Source organism: Dermacentor andersoni, chromosome 4 (assembly GCF_023375885.2).
Source record: "Dermacentor andersoni chromosome 4, qqDerAnde1_hic_scaffold, whole genome shotgun sequence".
Classification (NCBI taxonomy): Eukaryota; Metazoa; Arthropoda; class Arachnida; order Ixodida; family Ixodidae; genus Dermacentor; species Dermacentor andersoni.
In genome coordinates this window covers 80,815,358-80,842,349 of record NC_092817.1, presented here as the reverse complement: position 1 = coordinate 80,842,349, position 26,992 = coordinate 80,815,358, and the positions used below count along the sequence as shown (strand labels likewise).

The window sequence follows — 26,992 nt, the reverse complement described above, 5'->3', positions numbered from 1 at the left end:
ACATCAGCACCGACGGTCGGGCTTGTGAAGGAGACGCCCGTTCACCTGCCCCCTCTGGCGCGTGCTTGATAATGTTATCGCGCGCTCACCACCACCCCCCTCCCCTTTGGTACGTTTGACTTCCGAGATTGTGCGCAGGGGAATACGGTGAGGGTCAAGCCCCCTTCCTTCTCGGCTCACCCTCGCATGCTTTCTCTCGTACCTGGAGGAAAAGGCGCGCGGGGCGCCACAGGGTCTTGTCGCATTTTATGCGGAACCTCACGGCGACGACGACGACTAAAATTCTCCTGGGGAGTCCCTATAACTGCTATCAATTAAAAAATACATTGCCGAAGAGCTGTGATAAGTGGCTGCGATAGGTTTTGCCACATCGCGGCGACCCTATTAGCCGGTGTCTGCGCAAAAGGCTTCCGTGCGAGAGCCGAAACGCCTTTAGCACCGTCGATTGGACCTCTGTCATCGACCTTCTTCCTCCTTTATTTTTTTCCTTAAAATGAAGGATATTTTCATAAATTTCGAGTTATACGGGCCCTTGCACCTTACGTCACTTGGGCGCGAGCTCAAACACCTGCGAAACCCCAGATTTTGTCCGAAGTTTTCTGCTCCAGAACGCAAAGCGGACGCTCGCCAACTGTTGTGGTTACTCATCCTACCGAAAAAAAGAACCATATGCTCATAAGACCATACTCCAATAACCCCACGTGAACATACGTGAGGCACTCAGGAGCAGGGCGGTGGGTTATTCTGCAAGTGTCCTCCTATAGTGGACATGTCCATTTCGTCTGCTACTGAACTGCTGATTGGCTGCGCTGGGGTGCACGTCCGGAGGAGGCAGGCGCTCCCAGCCAATCAGCACTTCAGCAACAAACGAAATGGACATGTCGACTAGGCGGACAATTAACATAATAACCCCCCCCCCCCTCACGTAAATCTTGATTTAGACATCGTATCTTCAATGCCATTTCTGTGCACATTTGTTGGAAAGGCCTAATTACCCGCAACAAATGACTTGGTTCGTTCGTCGCTACATTCCTACCCACATGATGAGCTACCACCGACAACAGTTCGGACACAGTAAAGTTCATCTGTCTCCTCAGTTTGTAAGGGCACAGTCACGCTGCACTTGCACGACATGTACTTACTCGAGCTGGTTCACAAAGTGAAGCCAAATCGAGGAGAATAACATGGGCCCATTCCACGATGCAGCGAGTAAGAGACAGCAAGCATAAAAAAGAAACGAAAGTTTATTGTGTACAAAGACTTTCGGGCGACGAGTTCGCCGCAGGACTTCGTGACCACACGCATCTCGGAAAGGTACCTCGGACAAACGACACAGCCACTCTACTGGTCCAAGTTGTACGTAGACGAAACGACAGGCACGTGTATTTTACTCGGCAATGCGCAATGCGCCATCCCAACACTCAGCAACCAACTACCATATACACGGGGCAAGAAGAGTTACAGTATATGGTCGAACATCTTTCGAGATCATTTCTGTGCCATATTCACACGAGAACTACAAACAAGACCTGACTTTACGAACTTAGAACCACAATGCAGACGCATTACTTTATCTTGCAGAGAACGAACATATGTCAGGCGTGGTCACAAAATTCATGATTATTGGAAGTAAGTCCCATATTCGACCTCTTATAGCTGATGCCAACACTATACCACTTCCGCAATTGCACCTTCTAGATGTCAATTGAGCAAGTGCTGCGCGTTCAAGCAGCGTACGCAGCTGGCAAGCAGGAGTGGCGCGCCCGTGCACGTGACCGTCATAGGAGGTGCCCTGAAAATAACCACACACACACACTCGCTGGCGTGCTATAGAAGAAAAAATTGTGATAAGGGATCAATTCTGCGCAAGCATGCACTAATTATATAAATACACCTGCAATAACACCAGCCTATCCGCTCAAAGAAAGGCGCGACTCCATTTTACCGTGGCTCCGCACTATAGTACACCATGCACGACACCTTAAGCGAGCGAGATTAATTTTTTTTTATTTCACGCCACTTCGCAGTGCGGTAGAGGAGAGGAATAAGGAGTGTGGAATAAATAGAAAAGGTCAAGAACGGGAATGAATCCGGGCTACTGAAAGTGTCACGTGATAATTGCATCATTACAGTGGTGACACGACTCGGCCCGCAAGAACAGCGCCCTTGGGTAGCGTGCTTAGCACGATATGCAGTTCGTAGTCGCCGTGTGCTGAAGCGACATTTACGCTGTTAAGAACGTCATATTACACTACTGTACTCTTAGCGTTTAATTTTTCTAAGCATCATACCATACGGCGCATATACGACATGCACAATGTCTGCGCCATACATTACCGGGTTCAGAGTCCGTTGCAACTATAAGCCTGTATTTACATGCTAATGATTTCAAAGTGGTGTCTGCGGGTCTTGAATCACCCTACATGCAGCAATTCTCAGCGAAACCTTCATAGCTCCTCAATCTTCCTGTGCAACTACCTTATTCACGCGGGAAAAAAGGGCACACTGAAGTTTACGACCTTAAGATGTGGAACGCATTCAGCTCCTCACTTTCACAATGTGCTAGATTTCACTAAACATTTCTATATATAAGAAACAAGGGTTGACCAACACTTTGCAGTGTCCGCTGTCGGCAGATTGAGCCTTGGATCTCTCAAAACAAAACCCTAATCGAGCAGCAAAAATCGCATGCACTACCTACAGGCCTCCACAGTGGTCAGTATCTCGGTATGAACGTTGCACATTTGCTATGGGACGGGCGGAACATCCGCATTGTGCGGTGGCTAACAGATTCAGCACACCACGCGAAGGGATAAATTCATTGACCGTGTGGATGTGCCTCGTGGAAACTGATTAACGCTGCTCCCTAGTATCGTATAAAAAATTTTGCCAGCCCTCACAGCATTGTAAGAGTGTGCAAGGCAAAGCTATACGTGCACATATTCGTTCGTTTTATTAAGAAAAAAGAATAATGGTGCACACAGTGTAGAATCGTGGTTATCACAAGCTTGCTTGACCCCAGGAACGTTAGCCACGTTGAGTAAAGGCATGCTATACTTGTACTTTGACGCTATTGAGGAAGTAAGCGAGGCTACACAATGCCAAAAGTATTGAAAACGCTACGTTGTGCAAAGTGTAGATTACCACCAACTCATCTCATGCTTCGACAACACCCTGATCACAACGCACACTCATACACGCACAAGTTTGCACACACGCACACAGACACACGGTTAAGAGTGTTTCGTTAAAACTGTACGCGCAACTGTAAAACTGCGAATGCCACCAATAAAAACGGAGTGTAAGTAAGACTAAGAAAGCGGGATTCGGCTGTGCAGTAACTGCTGCGCTCTCGCGGTGACGAAAGCGTCGGAAACTGCACGCCCAGAAACAGAATGCGACATCAGTTCACAACCAAAGAAATTTGAGCGTCTCGTATTCACAGCTGTATGACAACAAAACGCGATATGCTTGCAATGTGACAGATTGTCTGGAGTGGCGACTGCTGTGGCACTATGTATAGCAATGATAAGCAGGTAATACCAACGCCGGGTGCTGGTCAAATATTTACGTTGCAGGATTTGGCTGGAATCCGGATTCTGTGTTGCCCCGTCGTTCACGCCGTTACTAATGCGCCTTGATGACAACTTGAACGAGAGCTCCACTATAAGGATAGCAAGCCTTGAAATAAGAACAATATTTTATAATGCAGGGGAGTATGAGAGTTGATCGAGTGCCAAATAACTTCACTGTTTAAAGAAGGATTGCAAAATATTTTGATCTAATTTCTACGTGTTTCCGTTTTGCATAAGCTTTAAACGCTGTCTTAAGAGTCCCTTTGAAGTTTGTTCAGGGAGTATTTTACAGCTTTTTACAGACTACGTACGCCGACGTTAAGCAGCGTAATGCTTAAAAATATGGTTATACTGTAAAAATAATGAAGCCTCGGTGTGCTTGGCAATCTGGGGTGACAAGTAATAATACTGACTAAGAATAGACCACTATGGCTGCTCAATAGGAAATTCTGATGATTACGGTGTGCTTTAATGGCACGGGGCCAGACCTGGCCAAAGAGTACCAAATAAGTGAGTAACAGAAAAGTTTTACTTCGCGCTTAGAATAAGGTTGACAGCTGAAGAAGGTCGCGCGTACACAGTTGTCTCAGTTCAGAGCAATGATAAAAAGTATTCAACAGTAGTGCTTTAGACAAGTCTTCCGCTTCGTTTCTTTACTGTGTGCTTGGAATGACAAAGTCAGGATGTCTTTCGGCGTACAAGTCCATTATAAATGATTACCATACGCGGTAAATGCTAGATCGTCATTCATCGAACAGTAACACGCATAGTAATTAAGTGGCTCAAACACACACTCTATAACGTGAGACAAGAGGATCACAGATAGTCCGCTGTGTACTTCAGCGTGTAGTACTACAGCATTAGCCGCAGGTACGTGCCTCTGCTGAACGCACTAAATTAGCTAGCAGTGAGATCTACAGAATAGTTGCTGGTGTAAGAAACAGTAAAAATTAAGAACAGTTATCGGTGAAAACAATAAAATGCTTTACTTAAGGCTCCTCATCATTCGTGATCACCATTCTCAAGAGATCACGTGATCATTATTCCCATTATCGTTCCTTGGACGTTCTAGTTTCTATAAAGCTGCGAAGGCATTTGAGTAATGCCAAATAGCGAGTTGACGATGTCGATAGCTACCTCGTTACCAAGCTTCACTCACGAAGTTCTCTAACTTGTAACAAAAACAGGGTCCGGAGAAATAAGCTCCGAGTTGGAAGGTACGAAGAACTATGTTTATACCACAAGATAGCGATTCCCAGCAGGACAACAAGCAATCGAAGCGAATTACATCAGGTCATTTGCTTAACTCATCTCCTCGCTTGCGCATTAGAACAGAGCCTGCGCGAACATATTCGGCAGTGCACCGTGAACGCAGTCATGCCCAACCAAAAATATATAAAAGTTCCTAGTAAGAATCATACGCTTTATACTGAGATGCAGCAACACTTAAAAACATACGAAACGACGCACAACAAAATGCCGGCTTATTAGAGGTGCCCAGCCGCCGACAGCACTTTGCCGTCAGCGGCGGCATAAAGGTCGCGCGCGAGGCCGTGCCGCGCACAGCCCGCGCGCCCTGCACTGTGGGAGAGGATGCCTTCAGAAGGCGAGAAGATCCCTCTCGCACAGGCGCCGTAAGGGTGTGGCGCACAGGTTGGTGGCCGGCTGTACAGGGCCGACACACTGAGCAGCGTCCCGTAGCGACGCCATTCAAACGGCCTCGTCCTCTTCCTCCTCGTCCTTACAACTGCGGGAGTCATCCGTCCGCCGACCATCCGTCGTCAGCACGGGGTCTTGGTACGTTACCGGTTCCGGTTTCTGAGAGCCGCTCAGCGCAGATGCTGCACAAGCGCAGGGCAGAAAAAGCCAGATGCATCGTAAAGGCTCACGCAGGCAGTGCCATCAAAATTTCATTAATACATACTCCTTCTGTCAAATCGCGATGGAGTCAGAAACAATAATGAGGGTATATGTTAGGTGAAGTAACCATCAAAGAAACGAAGAGTTCTCAGCTGCTTTGGTGGTTGCTACTCTACGTCAACGGCATAGAGGTCACACCAAGCGAGGCCGCAGCTCCCTGAGGGCATCTTAAAGAGCACAACGGAACTAAAGCTTCGCAGAGCTCTAAACGTAGATACTCACACTTGAGACTTTTGAAGTACCCGGAATGCCCAGATTCACACAAAGGCATCATCATCATCAACAACCTATTTCACGTTCACTGCAGGGAGAAGGAAGGCTTCCCCCAACGATCTCCACCTAGCCCTGAGCTGCGTCAGCTCACCAGCTCGAATCCCTGCATCCCCCGTTAAGTTACTCTACTAGACTACTGACAGGGTCGAGTATTGAAAGTCGCTGTCATTGGGCGTCTGCTCTACATCACCTGCCTAATTGCAATTATTGCTCTCAACCTAAATCAGAATATCAGTTACGCTCATAACCTCTCAAATTCATACCATCCTTTTTGTCTCAACGTTATACCATTTTACGTTCTATCGCTCGTTCTCGAGTTTTTTGTAGTGAGAAATAGCGCGAGAAACGAGGACTGAGACACACAACACGAGCGCTCGTACTGCGCGCGATATCCTCACAAGTTTGGGCTCCATAAGTTGATAACTTTAGATTCAGCCTTGGACTCTCAATCGCAACGAAAGCAAAGAATACGTTTCTCTCCATGTCAACACGGAAAACTGAGAAACCAAAAAAAAAAAGAAGCTTTTGCTACAAAACACATCCTCGGACCTCAATACACAGTGCTGCAGTCTGTCTAAACATCATCAGTCTAGCATGATGTCGTCAGTGCCCTTATCTCCAGACATTTCACCTACAACGGCGTGTACCCACGATGCTTTCAACAACACAACATGCTTATGTACTACACGGCAAGCATACAGTGCTCAGGAATTGAAACTCGAAACTAGGAGCGCGTGGCTGCGGAACTTTATTGAGCCACCTGTGGGCCGCTGGGGTCACCAATCTGATGGATTTTTGCATCAAATGAAAGCGAGTGCCTTTGTGATGAATTGTGATTTCATTTGGCACCCTCATCAATCACCTAGAGATCACCGGTGGAGCAAGAAGGGTCGGTCGCCATGCGGTCTGTGTATCGCCGCTTCAATTGCTGAGCACTGTGCGTATCTCTTATATAGGAAACACTTCCACAGGCTAAAAGCACCGATGTGAGCAATCGAACCAAGCTCACATTTTGAACATGGCCTCTATGACTACGAGTTACGCAAGACTCAGAAAAAGAAAAGTTGGAAAGCGATTCAACCTCTAGTAGACGTCGATAAAAGATTGTCTTCCTGCAAGAGTTGGGGTGACATTGGGGTGGGGTCACTGCGCACGGCACTGTCGCGTCACCATTCGTGTGAGCGGAATAGGAGGAGCGTCAAACTGCTTTTTTATTTAGTTTCTTGCTGCACCATCTTCAGGATCGGACCACATTTCTAGACTGGAGATACCCACGGGAACGGGTCACATTTTTTAGATTACACACACATACGGGAATACCCGATCTTTAGACTGCACTACATTCTGGATCGGCCAACGAAAGAGACAGGAGACGCACACACCTGATACGGAAAAGTGAGGGTAACTCGCCAAGAAAGACACTGCCTTCAAAAAACGGTTCGACATACTTCCCTGATATCCGCAGTACGCATGTGCTGACTTCCGCGTACATGAATCACAGGCCTGCTATTTTTACGAGCAAGTGCGTACCACTTTCACCCTTGTCCACATATTCAATACATTTTTACACCGACAAAAGTCGTCACGCGTAATATCTCTCCCGTCTGATGGGGCTGCTCAAAAGCTGCCTCGAGGGCAAGAGGCCCATTTCCGGCCTTCAGCATGAGGCTCCACCACCTATACTTATCGGCGTTGCATGCAGCCGAATTAAAACAACCGTTTTGAAGGCACCCATTGGAAACGGTGTTGTGGCCGTCATAAGTGATGATGCAGCAACAAAAGCAATAACACAGCCATAACGCCAGTACTCTTTTCCTTTGTTCGATACGGGTACGTGGCAAGCATACTATGCAAGTTGACGGACGAGCGCACATTGCTTCATACAATAACTTGCTAGTGAAGTTTTAGTCGCGCGCATTGCGGAATTCAGATACTCAAGATGATAAGCTGCACGCAGAGTTATCGATCAGGGGCGGATAGTCCGTAAACCCTAGACTTTTGTTTCCATCGCATGAACGGTTCCAAGTGTCACTGGAACCAAGTGTTGCTGGAGTACCGCAATTCTCGTCGCATCTGGTGTCTGATCTCTTCCCGTTGGTGAGTTTAAATATATTCGCTTTCTTTGTGTACATTTATTGTAGGATGAAGCATAGTAAAGTTCTTGCACCCGTGACCCTGTGCTCGTGCCTCGTAGTCGATAAATGAATGGCTTCGTTTAACCTGCTGCTACATGCCAAGAGCACACTCGTTCAACCAAAATGAAAAGGTTCAAATGGAACTCCGAATCTTGGCCGGAATTAACGAAGAAGTTCGCCTCCTGTGCCGCACAGTTCGCGAGAACAGGCGCCGGCAACTTGGAAAACGTTCACAAACAATTCTTACGAACAAGTTGCTTTGAGAATTTGTGCTTACGTTCCTGCATAGTTCGATGAATATAGTCTCCTCGGCGCAAAAACTACAGCAGCCGTCACTCCCGATGAATCTTCATTTCATTCTCTGGAGTACTCCGATCATGCGACACGCCGTAGACAATCAGTAAACAATCACGCGGTAGGCTTCGAATTAAAACTAGCGGTTGGGTTACCCGAAGAATGTGTTTTGTCTGGCTCCTCAGAAAAACGGAGCCTTCCAAGAAAAAGAGAACCACACGAACGTCGACGGAGCCGGCATCATGCTTCAAAGTCACGCTCCTATCCGGTACGTGAGTCGCGAAATGGCGCTTCCCATTTCTTGGGAAACATAATTCCGACTACTCATATTTCCCGCTGTCCCGGTAAGTTAAGACATATTAGGCACGGCTGAACTTACCCCGTCTGGACTCCCTGATGCAGAAGATCATCTCGATCGCAACGTGGAATACCAGGAAGACGATACTGTAGATGAAATAGATGTAACAGGTCTGCCGGCCGCCGACCTCAGTGTAGAGTTGGCCAGCAACAAGTGTGCCGCTGGCTATACCTACAAAAATATAAGAACGATGGCGCGCCACTTATTTTAGCTCCCATTCAATGGTATAATATCAATCATTATTTTCTCACTATTGAAAGGTACTGAGACACATCTAAAAATCATTCGCGATGACTGTCCTTTCTTTCTCTGCCGCTACAATGCCAACAAGTAGAGTCTGAATGTAGGACAAACCATGAAAAAAAATGAGCACAAATGTGCCCCAAGTTTAACTATCTGGCAAGCATGCAGCGTGTAAGCCATTATATCTAGACCTAGCTAACAGACAGCAAAACAATTTCCAGCAAATTTTCAGGACAGGGCTAACAGGGTGTAACTGGCTGACAGTGACTGGCGAATCTGCAGGTACGTACAAGCTGCCAAACAAGCATGGAAGAGGAATGACGAGCGTCGCAGGACGCCAACTCACCGAGCCCTTCGAAGGTGCCTCCCAGGATGCCCTGCATGGTGGCCTCGGTGCCGGGCGGCGCCGCTGTGCTCGCGTACGAAGTCATGGCGGCGTAGAACAGGCCAAAGCACAGGCCGTGCGTCACCTCGATGGGCAGCATGGACCAGGGGTCGATGCCGAAGCTGTACACGGCCAGCCGCAGGCTCAGGCCCGCAATGGACAGGCTGACCGCGTTGCCGTAACCGATGCGCTTGATTATCCAGCCCGAGAAAAAGAGCACGGGCACCTCGCCGCCGAAGCACTGCACTGCCAGGTTGGCGCCCAGCAAGGTGGGCGTGGCGCCCAAATCCTGGAGGTACCACAGCCCGTAGCTCCAGACAAAGCCCATGAGGAAGCCCATGTTGAGCACCGAGAAGGTGAAAAAGAGCGCGCGCGGGTTCACCAGCACCTCGCTCAGGTCTTTGAGCAGCTGCTTGGACGTCGCAGAGCGGGGGACGTCCAGAAAGCACAGGCTGACCACATCCATGAGCGTGAAGGCGGCCAGCATGTAGAAGCCGGGGCTGTAGTCGATGTAGGGCGAGCCACCCGTGGCGATTTCGTTGAGGTAGCCGATGAGCGGCGCCAGCGCGCCCCAGCCGATGGTGCCCCAGAGCCGCTGCTTGCCGTAGTCCTCCTTGCGGTCGCGCAGCATGGCGTACGCCGCGGCGTCGGCCAGCGAGATTCCGACGCCGAACGCGGTGCCGCCCAGCACGCGAAACACGGCGAACATCCAGAAGGTGGACGTGCTCATCGTGTTCGGCTGCGCGACCGACAGGCAGCTCACCGTGCACAACTTCTCGGCGGCCTCCAGGAAAGCGGAGCCGTTGGTGTCACCGGCCAGTTCGTCCGCCGGTAGGCACCACTGCGTCTGGTGGCACATGAGGCTGCAGTTGAAGGGAAACGCGATGTCTCGCATGCCGCCGCCGCTGCTGTTCTCATGAGCCGCCGCCGAGTAGAGGCAGCGCATGTGGCACGGCTCGGGGCCGTACGACTGGCAGTCATCGATGTACGTGTGGGAGAAACAGAGGAGCCTGGTGTCGTTCTGTATAACGCTCTCGGGAGCTGGGACGCCGATATCGATCGTGCTCGGCTTGATGGGCGGCACGAAAATGAGCAGGAAGTGGAAGAAGCTCTCCACGCTGATGATGGCGATGAGGACGACCTTGAGCTGCTGCACCTTGTCCGTAAGCGAGCCGATGGCGAACCGCATGAGAATAGACAGAAACAGCAGGGTCGTGTTGACCAGCCCGGCCAGCGCGGCGGATATGCCCAGCTGCTTGGCCAGCACGGTCGTGAAGGGCATCACGCCCACCACCGCTGCAAGGCAAATTAGGAGACCTCTGACAATGCCGAAGCGAGTACAGTGGGGATAGCATTCGTAGGATTTTATACCACTTAAAATGTGTGTGCCATACTCGATATTCTCGGAACATTGACATGGTCCCGCACTGGCTCAAAGTCACAGATGCTTGTCTGGAAGCAACAACTCGCCACAGAATCGCAGAGTGTCGCCAGCAAGTGCTAGCGCCGCATGCGAGTACGCTGATTGCGACAATAAATTATCAGAGAGAGAGAAAGTATTATCTCATGCGCCTGGTCATGATGGGCTTTTGCGCAGACTAAATGCTACAAGCAGGAGGCTCAAGGAACTGTTTTCATTGATCGTTATGGAGTATGTATGATGTTCATCGCTATATCAATTTGTCGTCCTGCCCCATATTTGCGCGCCTGTTTCTACAGCGTCCTACCGGGTGACAATCCACGCTGCTTTGTCCACTCGGCGTCCGCCTCCATATACACTCGATGAGTGCGTGCATGTGTTTGTACGACCCTGGTTGCTAAGCAGGAGTGTGTTTGTACGAGTACAAAACATGGAGGACAAATATAGCAACAAAAAAGCAATTTTGTCAAGGTCACTCAACAGGCAATTACTCAAGCGTAATCTAGTTAACGTAATTGAAGACGCAACCGCTTATTGCGATCGTACTCTCTTAATAAATTAAATTATGGGGTTTTTCCGTGCCGAAACCACTTTCTGATTATGAGGCACGCCGTAGTGGAGGACTCCGGAAATTTCGACCACCTGGGGTTCTTTAACGTGCACCTAAATTTAAGCACACGGGTGTTTTCGCATTTCGCCCCCATCGAAATGCGGCCGCCGTGGCCGGGATTCGATCCCGCGACCTCGTGCTCAGCAGCCCAACACCGTAGAATCGTACTCTCTCTGTGAAAGTGTACGACAAGATATTTCTGCAACATCTGTGGCAACGACAAAGATCAAATACTTAGTACAATACACTTCGCTCAAAGTGTATTACTTTTAATCGGATACATCTGCATTAATCAAGCGTACTAGTGGCTTGCGTTCATGTAATCATATCAATATAACTTCAAACTTCAGGAACGCGACGCAGCCCCACCATCGACCACAGCATATAAACCTTCGGACATCGCAAATCTCTGGCAGGAGAACACGTGCTCCTCAAATAACTACATGCGTGTGACTGAGGCCACATATGCTGCTACCGCTATAATAGGCGCTACAAATGGGCACTTGAAAACTGTGGAATGTCAAGTAATTTCATGCATGGGCTTCTCAACAAATAAAATTAGGTGGTATTCCTACGTCGGCTGCTATTTCCACTTTAGTGGAAATACCGGCTGTCTACAGTAACGGAAATGCCAGCTGTAACGTACTTCCGCTGCACTGGAAGTACCAGCTGATGTCAACCAGTGAGTAGTGCAAAGGCCGAGTACTACGACGAGTCGCCACATAAAGGAAAGCTAAGAACTATTCTAGAAAGTCCAAAATCTCGCAAAAATTCTGTAGATGACAACACTGATCCATATATACAGAAAGAAATTAGCGTCACTGCTAAGACATGCCATGCTGAAAATGTACATGTTTTTCGACTGCAATATTGTCACGATGTAGTGATGGTGAAGAAAACAATAGCAAGAACTGCGTATCATGAGACTAACTCTTCAGTGCGCGAACTTGTCCCCAAATGCCAGTGACATTCAAAGCACAACAATATATCTGCAAGCACACTTAGCGATCGTCCAAAATCTGATCTGCGGGTCAAGCGCGTCGGCTTTTATATATGACTCGTCGAAGGTTTCAGCGTAATTACTGGGGCTCGCATACCTTCGAGACAGTAAAACACTATTCGCGTCGCGCATGCAATCTGATTACACAAGGTTCTGCGAGAACATAAACAGATATAATCAACGACAGCATGCAAGTAAGTTTCATATCAAGCAGGCGCGTCTTGCGCTGAGCGATAACTTGAAGTTGCTAACGGGTGAAAGGCAGTCCACGGAAAAAGGATAAATAAGTGCACGTTTAAATATAAAGCTACTAGCGGATGTGATAATCTCTCCTCGGTTGGTGCTCTTCCGACCTCAAGGCGACTAAACCTTCTTGTAAATATGTATATCGCATAGAAATAAGTAGGCATTCCATAAAACTTCCTGGAAAAATAATCTGCTTCTGCTTGCGCTGGTGTCTACGGAAGTTGCAAGCATGGCTATTCAGCCCACATGGCAATAATCGGTAGTACATGAATTTGCCTAAACTTCGTCCTTCTGGTTTCAAACAACATAGTGACTTTGCAAAGTGATCGTTTTCAATAACTATTGTGTTATAAATGGAACAATCTGCAATGAATATGTACTCGCGCATAGTCTTATTGCCTTCATGCATTCAGGAAAATACGATAGCTTGGACATTTACGCCAACCAAGGCATACAATATGTAATTAAGCCGCAAGGACGTCTGAAGCCACAGCCACAATCATGTATACCAATCACATCCGTGGTAGATGAACAATAGCTGCCCCAGAGTTCCCTCTAGTAATCTTGGGGCGGTAAAAGCGAACTACGCACATTACCTACTCCTAGAAATCTGTAGATGCGACAAGATGGCCAGAAGCGCCATGTATCATGTGACTACATGCACGCCTATAAGCCTCGTGCACACGTCTGTCCTTTCAAGACCGTCGTCTGCTGAGGCAGAGTATGCAGCGTCATGGCGAGTGTCTTAGCTTGAGCAATGGTGGCACACGTTGCGAAGGTAATTTATACGTGCATTTCTGTCCTCTTGCCAGGACACCTTGCCTCTGAACTGCGGCTTGTGGACACACCTTCGAGCGCTTTCGTGCTGGTGTTCGCACGTGATCACAACAGTATGGCGACGCATCCGGTTTCACCCTATGAAATAGCCTGCTAGCAAAAAACAACTGGTCATAGTAATCAGAGGCCGAATTCACGGTTCGTAAGGGCGATTTACCATCAGAGGCCGTTCGTGAGAAGCCATTGGCCGGCCTCCCTGAATCATCATCATCAGCATCATCAGCCTGGCTATGCCCACTGCAGGGCAAAGGCCTCTCCCATACTTCTCCAACTACCCCGGTCATGTGCCCATTGTGGCCATGTTGGCCCTGCAAACTTCTTAATCTCACCCGCCGATCTAACTTTCTGCCGCCCCCTGCTACGCTTCCCTTCCCCTGGAATCCAGTCCGTAACCCTTAATGACCATCGGTTATCTTCCCTCCTCTTCCTTCCTTCCCCCACTTCTTTTTCTTGATTTCAACTAAGATGTCATCAATTCGCGTTTTTTCCCTCACCCAATGTGCTCTTTTCTTATCCCTTAACGTTACACCCATCATTCTTCTTTTCATAGCTCGTTGCGTCGTCCTCAATTTAAGTAGAACCCTTTTCGTAAGCCTCCAGGTTTCTGCCCCGTAGGTGAGTACTGGTAAGACTCAGCTGTTATACACTTTTCTCTTGAGGGATAATGGCAACCTGCTGTTCACGATCATAGAATGCCTGCCAAACGCACCCCAGCCCATTCTTATTCTTCTGATTATTTCAGTCTCATGAGCCGGATCCACGGTCACTACTTGCCCTAAGTAGAGGTATTCCCTTACCACTTCCAGTGCCTCGCTACCTATCGTAAACTGCTGTTCTCTTCCGAGACTGTCAAACATTACTTTAGTTTTCTGCAAATTATTTTTTAAACCCACCCTTCTGCTTTGCCTCTCCAGGTCAGTGAGCATGCATTGCAATTGGTTCCTGAGTTACTAAGCAAGGCAATATCATCAGCGAATCGCAAGTTACTAAGGTATTCTCCACTAACTCTTATCCCCAATTATTCCCAGTCCAGGTCTCTGAATACCTCCTGTAAACACGCTGTGAATAGCATTGGAGAGATCGTACCTCCCTGCGTGACGTCTTTCTTTATTAGGATTTTGTTGCTTTCTTTATGGAGGACTAAGGTGGCTGTGTAGCCGCTATAGATATCTTTCAGTATTTTTACATACGGCTCGTATTTTTACAGTGGCTGGCACCACTGCTCTTACGAGTAGCCTTAACTTACGAAAGTGTGTGTGTGCGTGTGCGTGTGTGCGTGTGTGTGTGTGTGTGTGCGCGTGCGCGTGCGTGCATGCGTGCGTGCGTGCATGCGTGCGTGTGCGAATACACAGGAAACTAGACAGATTACCTAGTTGTAGTGACGGTGAAGAACCAGTTAGGCTTCAACACAGCGGCGCCTTGAAGACGAACTTACGTGGTCACGAAGTGTCACACTCAAAAACAACCAAGAGATGCCATAGAGGTCAGGCATTTTTCTCACGATGAGTCAACGAAAACCAAAATTCGATCCGAGCGAGACTTACCCCCGAAGTATAGGAACATGTGCATCTTGAGAGGGAGTAGCCGCAGGTTCGGTGATACGTACTTCACCATGGTTATCAAGTTCTCTTTGATTGTCATCTTGGTCCCAATGCAGCGGTGTCGCGTTGCCGGCTCTTCGGGGTGGCTGAAAGGGCTGCGCATAAAAACAAAACGACGCAACAGTTATTCATGCGAACGACAGGCGAGTTGCAAACGTCTGGCGTAACAGCGACATAGAAGTGCAACATATTTCCCTTCATGGATGGGCCACCCTTCTAATCTTTCTCGGCATTATTCGTACCTTCCGAAAACACAGAGTAGGCGATTATGTGTTTTGAAGACAAAGCCGTATTTATACGTTATCCTACGCCAGGGTTCCCTCGTCATCCGTTGATAATCGGAGACATTGAGCCATATTCAAGTGCGGCCATGACTTCAAGCTTCTGCTAGAGCTTACAGCATTCGCTGTTCCGTGGCAAACGCCGTCCTGGTGCACGAATTTTCATGTCAGTGCATGCTGAGGTGGAATGCGTTGTCTCTACCCCTTTGTACACTCCCACTGGCAGAGCACAGATCCATTAGTTAAAGTCAGGTCCATCAGTGGACGTCGCAGGCCGATATTTGGCACCATCCTCTTAATACTTTTGTTGCGTAATGAAAACACGTCGGCTGCGTTTTTGTGGGCGTGAGCTAAGACATTGACAAGACATCATTTCTGCATTCTCAGTATCCAAGCACGTTGCTGACGAGACGTGCCTCGCAGGCTGTCTTTAGCGGCTTCACGACACTGTACAAAGTACAATTATTACATATTGTAAGTATTGTAAACATATACGTTTCCGCCCCTTCAATTGTGGATGTGACTATCAAAGGTTGGCCTCGTTTGCTTTGAATAAAGTGGCAACATACCGTCGCCTTACAACGCTGCGGCATCTGTCACAGAAACGAAATCGAAAAAAAGAAAAAAACTTTTGAAAGAGAAGATGAAAGTCTTACTATTTATGTGGAGTACACACGGGAAAACCGCCATGAAATTAAGAGGAAATCAAGGCTATAAAAAGCCCTCGCACCACCCAGTGAAAATGTGAGCGGACGTGGAGCGGTATATTCGATGCGCTTAATTGATTAACAGTATATCACAGCTCACTGTGCCAATGACAGTTCTTTCTCGAAGCAAATCTATAAAGGAGTGCATATTTACGTCGTGCGTTGCACTCAAAAAGTGTGACCAACCGTGCTTTAAAATGTGCAGCTTGGCGACCCGAAATTGCGCTGTGCATTATGAGGGACGCCATAGAGGAAGGCTCCGAATTAATTTGGGACACCTGGGGTTCTTTAACGTGCGCCTGATACTATGTGCATAATCGAACCCGTGAGCTCGGGCTCAGCATCAGAAAAGCCATAGCCCCATAGCCACCGCTGCGAGTGACCAAACATGTCAGTTAAGCGCAGTTAAGAGGCCACATGTTTGTATGAAAATTGGTACGGGGGACTCCCTCGTCAATATTCACTGTCGTTCCGTTGACGGTGGAGGCTGAATAACCGGCACCAACAACTTTGACCAATCGCCGCTTGAAATTAGCTGTAGAAAACAGCTGAGCCAGACACGCTACCCAGTGTTGCCAATGTGAGTGTCACAGGCTTTGCGGGCCGAACAGCGCGGATTCTACTTTGACGGGCTTTGTTTCACACTATTTGGGATGACATTAAAGAGACACCAGCCTGAGTGTGACCAAAGCTTGAGTGTGAGAGTGGCAGAGTACAAAACAGTTTTCCACTCTCATGAAATTTAAGTTCAGCACGGTCAGCATCTCTGTCGCGAATTACTGACACGTAGACCCAGAGCGCAACTTGAGTACGAAGTGCGAGAGACTGCCGAACGAAGCAACACCTATAAAGAAAATGAAACATAAAAATGAAGTTTACGTCGGAAGAGTGTCGATATGAGCAAGTTAGATAATGGTCGTAATAGCCGTAACATATGTTCGAATCCTCGTGTCTTTGTGCGTTTTTCCTACGTGTTTTGTTTATCGAGCGACACTGACTATCGGCAACAAATTACTCGAGACAGGTGAAGAGCTTTGAAGACAGGTCTTCAAAGAGGAGAATGTTGGCTGTCGGTGGAGAAAATGAACGGCGGAGTACACCTTTCTGAATTTCAAGCCTGAACCGCAGCGCAGGTACGTCTGTACGGCGTCACCGATTTCGAAGAATTTTCGCACGCTTAGATATTTTCTGCGGAGAAAGTACTGAAAAGCCGCAATATTCAGCCACGCGGTGCTTTAAAAGTGCAAGCTTTATTAATCGGTACATTAATAAGCGGTTCCGAGCTGACGCTGTCGGTACCTACGACGTCACTGACAGTGATGTCATAGGTATCCTGTGCCTGGTGTGGCATCGCATAGGTATTGTGGGCCCACGTGCGTAATCGAACCCACAACTAGCTCCGTGGCTCAGCAGCAGAATACCACGGTGACTGAGCACCCAGAGGCGGCCGGGTGAAAGCGGAATAAACGAGGCCGCGCGTAGACGCCGACAGCGGTTGCGTGACGCGGCATGCGGCTGGTGTACGTGGGACGCTTTCGCCGCCGAGGTTCTGTATCGCCGGAGGGCAACCCGAGCTGCCCGGCGACTGGAAAGCGACAGGCCGCGCCTCCAGCCGCCACGCTACTCCCGTTACAGCGGGTATCCCGTGTCGGAGCGCCTCCCGCGTGCAGACGTCCTCCGCACGCAGTGTTAAGACGCAACAGAGGGCTGAAAAAAAAAACGGTTCGGGACAGGAAAGACGCTGGTCACGCTGTTGTTACACGGTTCCTTCGGTTACACGGCATCACGAAGTCGCAATTGGCTGCGTAGCATTTCGTTACCGATGTTCAGCTCGCCTCTTCTCTGAGCGATGAGCAAAGCGTGACCTCGACGAGCATTTTTCTCTCTCTCTCTCTCTCTCTCTCTCTCTCTCTCTCTTCAAAATCAATGTGCATCTTAACTTTATCGCCACAAATTCAATTAGGCTGAAACTCTCTTTCGTTATTTATTCGTGTGAAATGGGAAAACGCTGGCATCTATTTCGCTTCCGGTCTCGACCAACAACGATCCAAATATTATAATTCGTGAATCAAGTATCTGTTTTCATCTAAAGAACGACACCGTAACATACGCTAGCTTGTACTGCTAAACAGTGTCATTGTGCGCTGCTCACAAATATTTGTTTATTATTATTTGTAATGCTCATTACCTTTCATTCCCCTTCTTTTTTTTTTTTTTTTTTTTTTTTTTTAGCAAACAGACCTCAGCGGATTTTACCAATCTGAACTGTCCATGGTCCAGAGTCGCAACTAAATCACGGTGGCTAATGTCCCTAGGTTGCGCAGCGGATTATGCGGAAAGCCGTAGCGGGCAATTTTGATCAATTGCTAGAGTTCACCTAAATCTAAGTATGCGTGTATTTTTTTTTTTTACTTCCATTTCGCTTTATGTAAATGCTGCTCAAGATCACCGACCGACGAGCCACTGCGTTTAACGCGGCAGTCGTTCACCCTTCGTATACATGACACGTCCGCAGTGAGTCACGTACACCCTTCGCCGGCTCGGTTGATATTAGCTGACATTTCACGCTGTTCGAAGAGTCGCGAGCTGCCCGTGCTGCTCCGTTTCTCACACACGACAGTGGCTTCGGCTAGCCGTGACACATGTCCAGTGCGATAATTAATGGCTCTGAGGACTAAGCTACGCCACTTTACAGATCAAAACATCACCTTGAAGCTGTAGCTACACAAGCCTGTCCCTCTACAAGTGGGGTCGGAATATTATTCCAGATATTTCTCTTTTTCTTTCCCCTTCGTGCTCTATTTAATTAATGAATCTTCAACCGCACACTACATCATTGACGTTCATTCGGCTTTCAATGCAAGATTACTCATCCTTGTATTCCCTACCAAAGCATTGCCGTATTCGATCCACTGATTTCATGTCTTTTTCCTTACATTTCCAGTAAAAAAAAAAAATATTTCCGAACTGATGCGAATACTCTGTTATTACTGAAACACTAGTATGGTAACCGTAAGAAATAACTGAATTGCAAATTGACATTTTAGTCGGGTGTTTAGAAGCGTGTGAGCAGTTCCCCCGTCATGCAGTTTCATTAAAGAGAGACTGACGCGAGTAGTGTTCCCAATATATGCACGCAAATGGATTCAATATTGAGGACAAAAGTCCGCTCCACGAGGACGCATCGAGCCATCGCACGAGCGTAGGAAACGTAGATCGGTGGCATTGGCAGCTGACGCAGAAAACAAATGGGACCGCAGGGAGAAGTGGCGACGCGCCGCTGTTCGGTCGTCTTTGATATAGCCTTATAGGCAAAGCACCCTTTACGCAAGAATTGTGAGACAAAGAGCGCCTTGATGGCAGCAATGTCGTCACCAGCGGGGCATCCTACATTCATCTTTTTTTTTCTCCTCGTGCCGACTTTAGTCGTCAGTATCAGTTGCGTGTATGCATCCCGCTGCACATGTTGGCGATTATTTAATGTAACTAACCAGCAAGGCACTTTTTTAATGAGTACTTGCGTTGAACGTTGGTAGCCTTCAACTCCGTGATATACGAAATTTAAAATTTCACTATAGCATCTCCAGGTTTGGCTTGTAATGAACTTACGAGCGATTAGAACACAAATCCTTTCTTTTTTTTTACGTTTGTTAACACGAACAGTAAGCAAGTTGCCGTAAACATAGTCCCTCTGTTTGTACTTCACTGTACTAGTTCTCGACGGCCTTCGTTGACGTTGTGCAGTGCTCTCACATGCTGAAATCAGGTTTGCATTGGCGTCACCGTGGCCGCCACCTTAGGGTGGCTGGCACGTCGATGAGTTGCGTAAAGAAAAGTGACAGCACGGCAGGCACGTCTTGCCACCGGGCAACAAATCGATAACAGCGTCAATCCGGTGGAAAATGGTGGCCGTCAAAAAGCAAAATTAGGTGCGAGTGACGATACGGTGCGCTGGCGGGATCGTGGCCGCCATGTTTGGGTGCTAGCAGCGAAAGGAGCTGTGTCCCTGACGCCACGTGCGAACTATCTGTATTGTAGCGGTTCCTTTCGCTCGATTGTTTTCTCTTTTTTTTTCATAAGACTATCCCCCGTATTTTACAGCGTTCTTCCACTCAGCCTTCCACCTTGACTCAACGGTGATTTACTGACATCCCCTCCGTAACGGAGCGGCGACAAATAGTCGCCTAGCCTGCTTGAGCTAACCAGGTATTATATACAAGCTTATCACTATAACAGTTTGCCTAGATTTTTTTTAATATTTCGGATGTTATATACAAGCTTATCAGTATAGCAGTTTGCCTAGCTTTCCTTAAAATTTTCTCTCTTCCTCAAAATTTCAATAGCTACCTTGTACAGCTACCTATGCCTATGTCTACAGCGCCGCCACTTCTGTTTGTGCCAATGACAGAAAGGCAAAAACGATGGGAAATTAACTGGATCATTAAGAAATGCGACACCCAGCAGAGAGTACGCCAGCGTTCACACTGAAAATTTGACAGCAGAAAAAGAAACACATTGGAGGTTCACACAGCGTTACTGTAGTGTCTCACTTGGGATTTTCAGAAACGGCGATGCCGAGATTAGTAGCCGTCATAAGCCCTGAGTACACAGGATAAAAAAAAATATTGGAGTTTTTGGTCATGGGCATGCGTGTTGCAGCCGACGCTGTTTCTCGATGTGCACTACTGGCTCTTCGACTGGCCGCCTCCATCCTCCGAATCAGAGTCGGGCAGATCCGGCGTTCCTCCAACTCAAATGCAGGGGACAGGCATACAAGCCCAAGGTGTAAGTAGCTCTCGGAGGAGGAAATGGCAGACACGAAACTACGTTACTATAGCGACCGTCCGATTTGGTCTATATATTTTTGTAGCCAAACATGCCAGCGGCGCTGCCCGGGAAAGAACGGCGGGTGCAAGACGCCACCAGGCATGCGGTTACGGTGAACCGTCGCCAACAGCGGCGACGCTGCGTTATACCACAGAGTGTTACGATGACGTGGCGGGAAACGCTGTCAATCTCGACGGCTGCTCCAACGACAGGAGTGCCTGAGAGACCTCGACGCGTGAGGAGAGCCACGTGGAAAAGAACGAGCCGGACGTAGGGCGCGAACGTTCCTTCGAAGACAACGCTGCTCGCGAGAGCAGCCCAGAGAGCATCACTCCGAAACGACAAGCCGAAGGTGCCATCAAAAAAACTTCGCGCACTTCGGGGGGCCTGTCTACCAGCGACTACCGTCGTCTTTAATCCTGGCTTTCCTTTTAACACAGCACCACCGGTACTTTCACATCTCGAACGGCATGCGAATGTCAGCGTGACATGGTGCTCCCGACAGCAAACTTTTAGCGACGGCAGAGTGTTAGAGAAATCAAATGAACCCAAGATGCAGGTCAGTGCTTGACGAAAGACGGGCCCCAAATGGCCACTTTCTCTCGCGGTTTCAAAAGTGGGCAGCTGTGGTACGTACTGTATGTCCGACACTCGCGCTGATCGCAAAACTGCGGCACATGCGGAAAGGCCGGCTGGGCAACAACACCTGCACCACGGTGGGCAAAGTGTACACTCCCCCCACCCCCACCCCACCTCTGAAAAATATATTCCGCAGATGTCCCAGAGGTGGGCATGGGCGGCACGGTCCACCATTACATCCTAGCGAGCACTGCTCTTCTGCTGACACGACGTACGACGTCAGTCACTATTCAGGAATAATTATAAGCGCCACGCGCTCTTTATGCTGTAGTGCATGCTATCCGCGAACGCGCTACGGTTAACTTTTCACGCACAGAATTCACTTGTAAAACGCGTTATGATATTACAAGTAAAATAAGATAATCTAGAACTATAAGGGCAGCAGGGTACACAGAAAATGCATGTTATGTACCCGCCATATTCGATAATTAAGCAATGTCAAATGTAGCCCGAGTGTACATCGCGCAGTTAAATCGAGAGTTAACACATATGCTTGGAGAGTTCTGCAGAACTGTAACATCAACAAGGAAAGCAGCCGCGCAAGAAAAAAAAATTAATAAATAAAGCTAGTCGAACGAGAGACAAAAGCGAGCGCAGACCATTAACTGCCGTTTAACAAAAAGCCAGCCATACAATTATGTACGGCAAGAAAAACGAATCGGCAGAATGCAAAGAGAAGAGCCCAGATCGTAGTCAGCGTTCTTCTGCTATTTAAATATACATATTCCTTTTTTTTAATTTTTAGTTTCTTGTTTATTATTATTATACGGCATCTAGCTCAACTCAAGAACATATTATTCCAGCCTCGTTGGGCTCTGCGCCCGTTCTTTTACACGTTTCTTAGATAGCGCGTTTCCAAAGTGAGTCATTACGTAGCCTCTAGGATCTATTTATATTGGCGGACAAAGCGGCGAAGTCATACAACAAACACTGCAACTTGGCAATTTATATTTCGCACTTTTTTAATACGACACCCCGAATGCTTGTATATCTAATTAGCACCATATTAGATGTGCATGCGGAGTGCTAAAACATTGCAGTGAACCAAAGACAGATAAATCAGTTTCAGTAGCGATTAATAAGCTAGCGGGGAAAGCGAGTTAATATAGACCGGCGTTGAATAATATATGCATTTCATACACGGTCTATTCGAGCTACGTGAATACCGACACGCCGTGTGCGAAGTGTCGCATTCCGATGAAGCGTTATATAGAGCACTTCAGTCGTATCACAACACTTCTATGAAAAGAAAAAGAAAAGATATCCACAGGAGGATAGCCCCCGAAGCTATCCGAACCTACACATAACAAAAAAAAAGAAATCATACAAGTTTTATTTGATGGTTTTGTGCTATACTTTCATGAAACCATCTCTGCCTAGCAAGTTATTGCAGCACAAAAATCGCCGAAAATTTATCGTCGGAGGCCCGCCAAATGGTTACGTCAACTAAATCCAGAAACAAAAAACAAAAAAAAAGAAATAATTAATGGGTGCCTCCCAACGTTGCGCCAAGAGACGTTTGTCCTGTTCTGGCATACTGGGGAACGAGACGATTTAGAAGGTGTCAGTCAACAAACTGCACAGCTGACGGTAGCTGAGAGTGCCGATGTGCGGGGCATGATGGCAAACTCTCGAAGAATGGACAACTGGGCTAGTTGGTTTACTTGCATCTTAGAACTGTAACTCTCTTGAAGACAGTCCACAATCGAACTGTGGACAAACTTTCACCTAGACGCTATGCTGGATGTATGCACACGCGCACACATACGTGTGTGTGTGTGTGCGTGTGTGCGTGCGTGTGTGTGTGTGTGTGCGTGCGCGTGTGTACTCAGTTACAGTGCGGTAAACAGTAGTCTTTCCCTTACTTTTCCTTTATTTAAGTTAACAAACAATTACTACTGACGAGCTACATGACCATCAAATTCAGTTTCAGAGTGAATGCTACTGAATCCGCATGGTCGGCAAACTAAAAACAAAACGAAGGATTCAACCTCCCCCTTTCTCTTCGGTCCCTCTTGTTTTCGTTTCACCGCGATGTATAACTCAATGGAACAAATCTTGCTATAGTTAAACTATTACTCGATGGCTCGCGACAAACACGGCTTGAAAAAATGTTTAGTTATAGGCACGTGCGTCCGCCTTGTACTGTTTTACTCTCGTAAACATTGGCGAGCCAGACGACCCACACGCGCGAGCTGCGTACGCCCGTCGCACAGTTTCAAGACACTTCCTGTAAGCCCACAAACACGAGCAGCCAATCATACGCGGAAACAACTGGTTTGAAGTACCGACACTGTCTCTCTCGGCTCTCTTTCTTTGTCATATCTGAGTATTGCACTGCTACGTTTTGCAACATCCTTCCCAGTCACAGCCATTGGGGCAAGCCGAGACGTCTATCCTGCATGTCCAACGACTCACGTATTCTCATAAAACCCATTTGCGCATTATAATATACATTGGTTTCTATCACTTTTTTTATGTTTTTTTTTTAATTAACTAGGAAGCGATCACGTAAGATATTCATCCAGAATATAAGGTCGGATGCAGGCTCAACTCAGTGCCTCTCGCCGTCAAATTCCGTGAAAGTTGACACTATTTTGATCTAAACCGTTGGGTGGTCACGGACGACGAATAACGTCCCGTGAATAGCGCTTCAGGTACCGCTAGTCGACATAAAAGTTCAGGATGCAACACCATTATGACAACCTATTACACGATATTGCACCAACTTTGTGTTTAGCCAGAGAATATTGTTTTTTACGTCAAGAAACGCGAGGAAAATGTTACCACTCTCTCCAAGTACATGAAGATGCCGCATTTAACATCTAACCATGGTATTTACATAAAACATAGGCTTTTGGTGCGATTAACAAGCGTACCAGTCGATGGTAAGCATCGACTTCAAAAATGATTATGTTCTTTAGAATGTCATCACCTCTGAGTAGGATATGTAAAACGGAAAAATAGGATTCCGAAACATGGTAACAACACCCCAAGAGGCTTTTCAAGCCTCTTGGCACTTACAAGGTTCATTGAATATATGTTGTCACTGTCATAATCTCACCGGGTGTTAATACGTTTTATTGCATTCCTCACTTAGGGCTGAGCGTCGTTACTCTCGTATTGAAGGAAACCATGCTCACAGTTTAGCAGCGATTAAGCTTCCTTCTTTGATTTGCTGATAAGAAGAAATGCTCTTTGTATAAGATATTCGAGGTCTACGTGACACTTTCACCGAGCAGACTGCAGCTTAAGTTCTTTACGGACTAGCGATTAAATTTAGTTTGCAAGACAGCCGAAGAGTGTCTACCGGCGCCGTCGAAAAACCAACCAAATTAAAGTATGGAGCCTTCGTCTAGTTCGACCAACAGCTTTCGCAATCAACGCATTCGTACTTTGACGCAACCGTATGTTTGCAGATGGGCGCAGATAACCAACCGCCTTGGCCACGCTTTCATAAGAAAGTGTGGTAAAAGCTTCGTGCTGTGCACAGCGGCGGTTGCACCGAAGTAAAAAGCTATATTTCTAAAAGAAAACAAAATAAAAGAAACACGCTCGCCTAATGCATCCGTGGCAAATGCATTCTTAATGGCGCATGTGCACGTAATAAAAAATTCATGGGACCCAGGTATCTCGATCCTAAGATGATCGCTTTATCGCTTGCACGAATTAAACTCTTCGGACAAATGTCACAAAAGGCTGACATTTCTCGATAAAGAAGCCAACAAAAAAATGTTTGACCGGCCACCTTTATGCGACCGCGGCTCTTTCGACATTTAATTTGCCGGGTTCGTCGAACGTGCGGGGTGCCCCGAGAGGCTGACGCTGGCAGGTCTGTGACGAAATACTCGGCCCACAGGACCAACCGCCGACACCGGTTCAAGTTCACGCTGTCTCGTGTACATTCCGTCGAGCTGATCGAAGTGGCCCGTGCATCATCGTCTCGACGTTGCTATCGTACAAGTGTATACGCGTATTCGCTGCAGCACTCTCTCCCTGTCTGCAGTGCGCGCGCTCCCAAACATGCTTACGTCGGCCCACAGCTGCCGGCTGCTTACTACATTATAGGTCACTCACGGCGCAAAGCTCGAGCACAGCTGGGGGGCCCTGAGAGTACACGGTTCCGCGCGAAGCGTGAGGAGCGCGTAGCTTTTTCAACCCGTGCGTCCGCCGAGTAAAGCGCGCGCGCGCACCGTGTATATATAGACGAGATCGCGAGAGGACGCCGTTCGGCTGCAACTCGGTATGCAAACCAAACGACTTTTACACGGTTCACTCGAAGCGCTTCGCTGATCGCAGAACGCCTCACCAGCGAAGAAAGCATAGGTACGATGGCTCAAAAAAAAGAGAGAGAGAGAGAGAACGTGCAACCCGCTACGCGCATGCGACAAAAGGCCGTGTTTAGACCCTGGGCTCGAGCCACTTTCCCACGGCCGTCGCCATGGCTGCACGCGAGCGCCGCTACAGACTCGGGTCCGCAGTACCCTCGGTATCGAAAATAGAAAAAGGACGGCTGCGCAGGCTAGAAACGTTTCGTTGCGCGGCTTACCAGGTTGGGTGAGGACAGCGTTGGCAGTCAAGATTCGGCGTCCGCGGATCACGCCAGGGTTGTACGCAGATCTGGGTGCCAACGATGAAGCGAACAAGCCGGCAGCCGTCGACGAGGAAGAAGAGGAAGGAGGGGGGACGCCGGCTGCTCGCTCGGGTTTGGCGGGGGAACGGCGGCAGGCAGCACGCGTGTCCCCGCGCTCCAGAAATAGAGGGCGTGTCGGCGGCGCGGCTCCCGGCTCGCTCTGCTATTGAAGGGCCCACGCTTCGATCGCGCTCCCGGCGCAGCTCACTGGTCGGGGCCCGGCACACACCCCCGGAAGTGACGCAACCGTCGCGTCGTCTGCACGAAGTGCGACGTCACCGCTGGTGACGACGACAGGCGGAGGCGGGAGCGCTCAAACAGCCACCGTGGTCGCCCAAACAAAGAAGATATCTTGCGTCTACGTGTCCTTAGAAGGCGCACGCAACGCTAGAATGCGAAGAAGCGAAAGGTAATTGCAATGAAGGTTCTACCAAGATGTAAGATTGATTTCGGAATCAAAGTAGGTGAACGCAAAAGGTACGTGCTTAATGAGAACTTCTAGCACACTCAATGGTAATTTCATCGCCAAAGCCTAATGGAGCGCACGATTTGTGTGTATCGTACGGAGACCATTTAACGGGCAAGGTCAACACTGTAAAGAACGAAAAAGGAGCGAACTGTTAGGCAAACTCTTTTGCTTGTCATACTGCAAAGGTAGAGGAATCGCTTGGCAGTCTGAGGAGTAGCTTTCTGTAATCGCATTTTTATCCGCCGTGGTGGCTTCGTGGCTAAAGTGTTGCACTGCCAAGCACGAGGTCGCGGGTTCAAATCCCGGTCACGGTGGCAACATCTCGATGGAGGTAAAAACACCCGTGTACCGTGCATGGGGTGCACGTTAGAAAAACCCGGGTGGTCAAAATAATCCGGAGTCTTCAATGACATCCCTCACAAGTTAAATAGTGGTTTTAGCAGGTGAAGCGGGCGAGAAACTTACTATGCCAGTAAGTGGCCGCAATCCCTTTTGCAACGATCGGTGCTCACTCTTAATTGCAGATGTTTGAGGGTTAA

The 26,992-nt window shown here is 48.1% G+C and overlaps 1 protein-coding gene across 1 annotated transcript; it reads right to left on the bottom strand.

Annotated features, from left to right (window-relative positions):
* Nucleotides 1-1,224: 1,224 nt before the first annotated feature.
* On the bottom strand, nt 1,225-26,212 carry LOC126536795 (major facilitator superfamily domain-containing protein 6-like). Its single transcript, XM_050183798.2, has 5 exons — nt 25,901-26,212; nt 14,841-14,992; nt 9,145-10,479; nt 8,577-8,726; nt 1,225-5,416 (listed from the first exon to the last, which is right to left on the bottom strand). The coding sequence occupies exons 2-5, from the start codon at nt 14,935-14,937 to the stop codon at nt 5,286-5,288; spliced, it is 1,713 nt and encodes a 570-aa protein (XP_050039755.1). The 5' UTR covers nt 14,938-14,992; nt 25,901-26,212; the 3' UTR covers nt 1,225-5,285.
* Nucleotides 26,213-26,992: the final 780 nt, after the last annotated feature.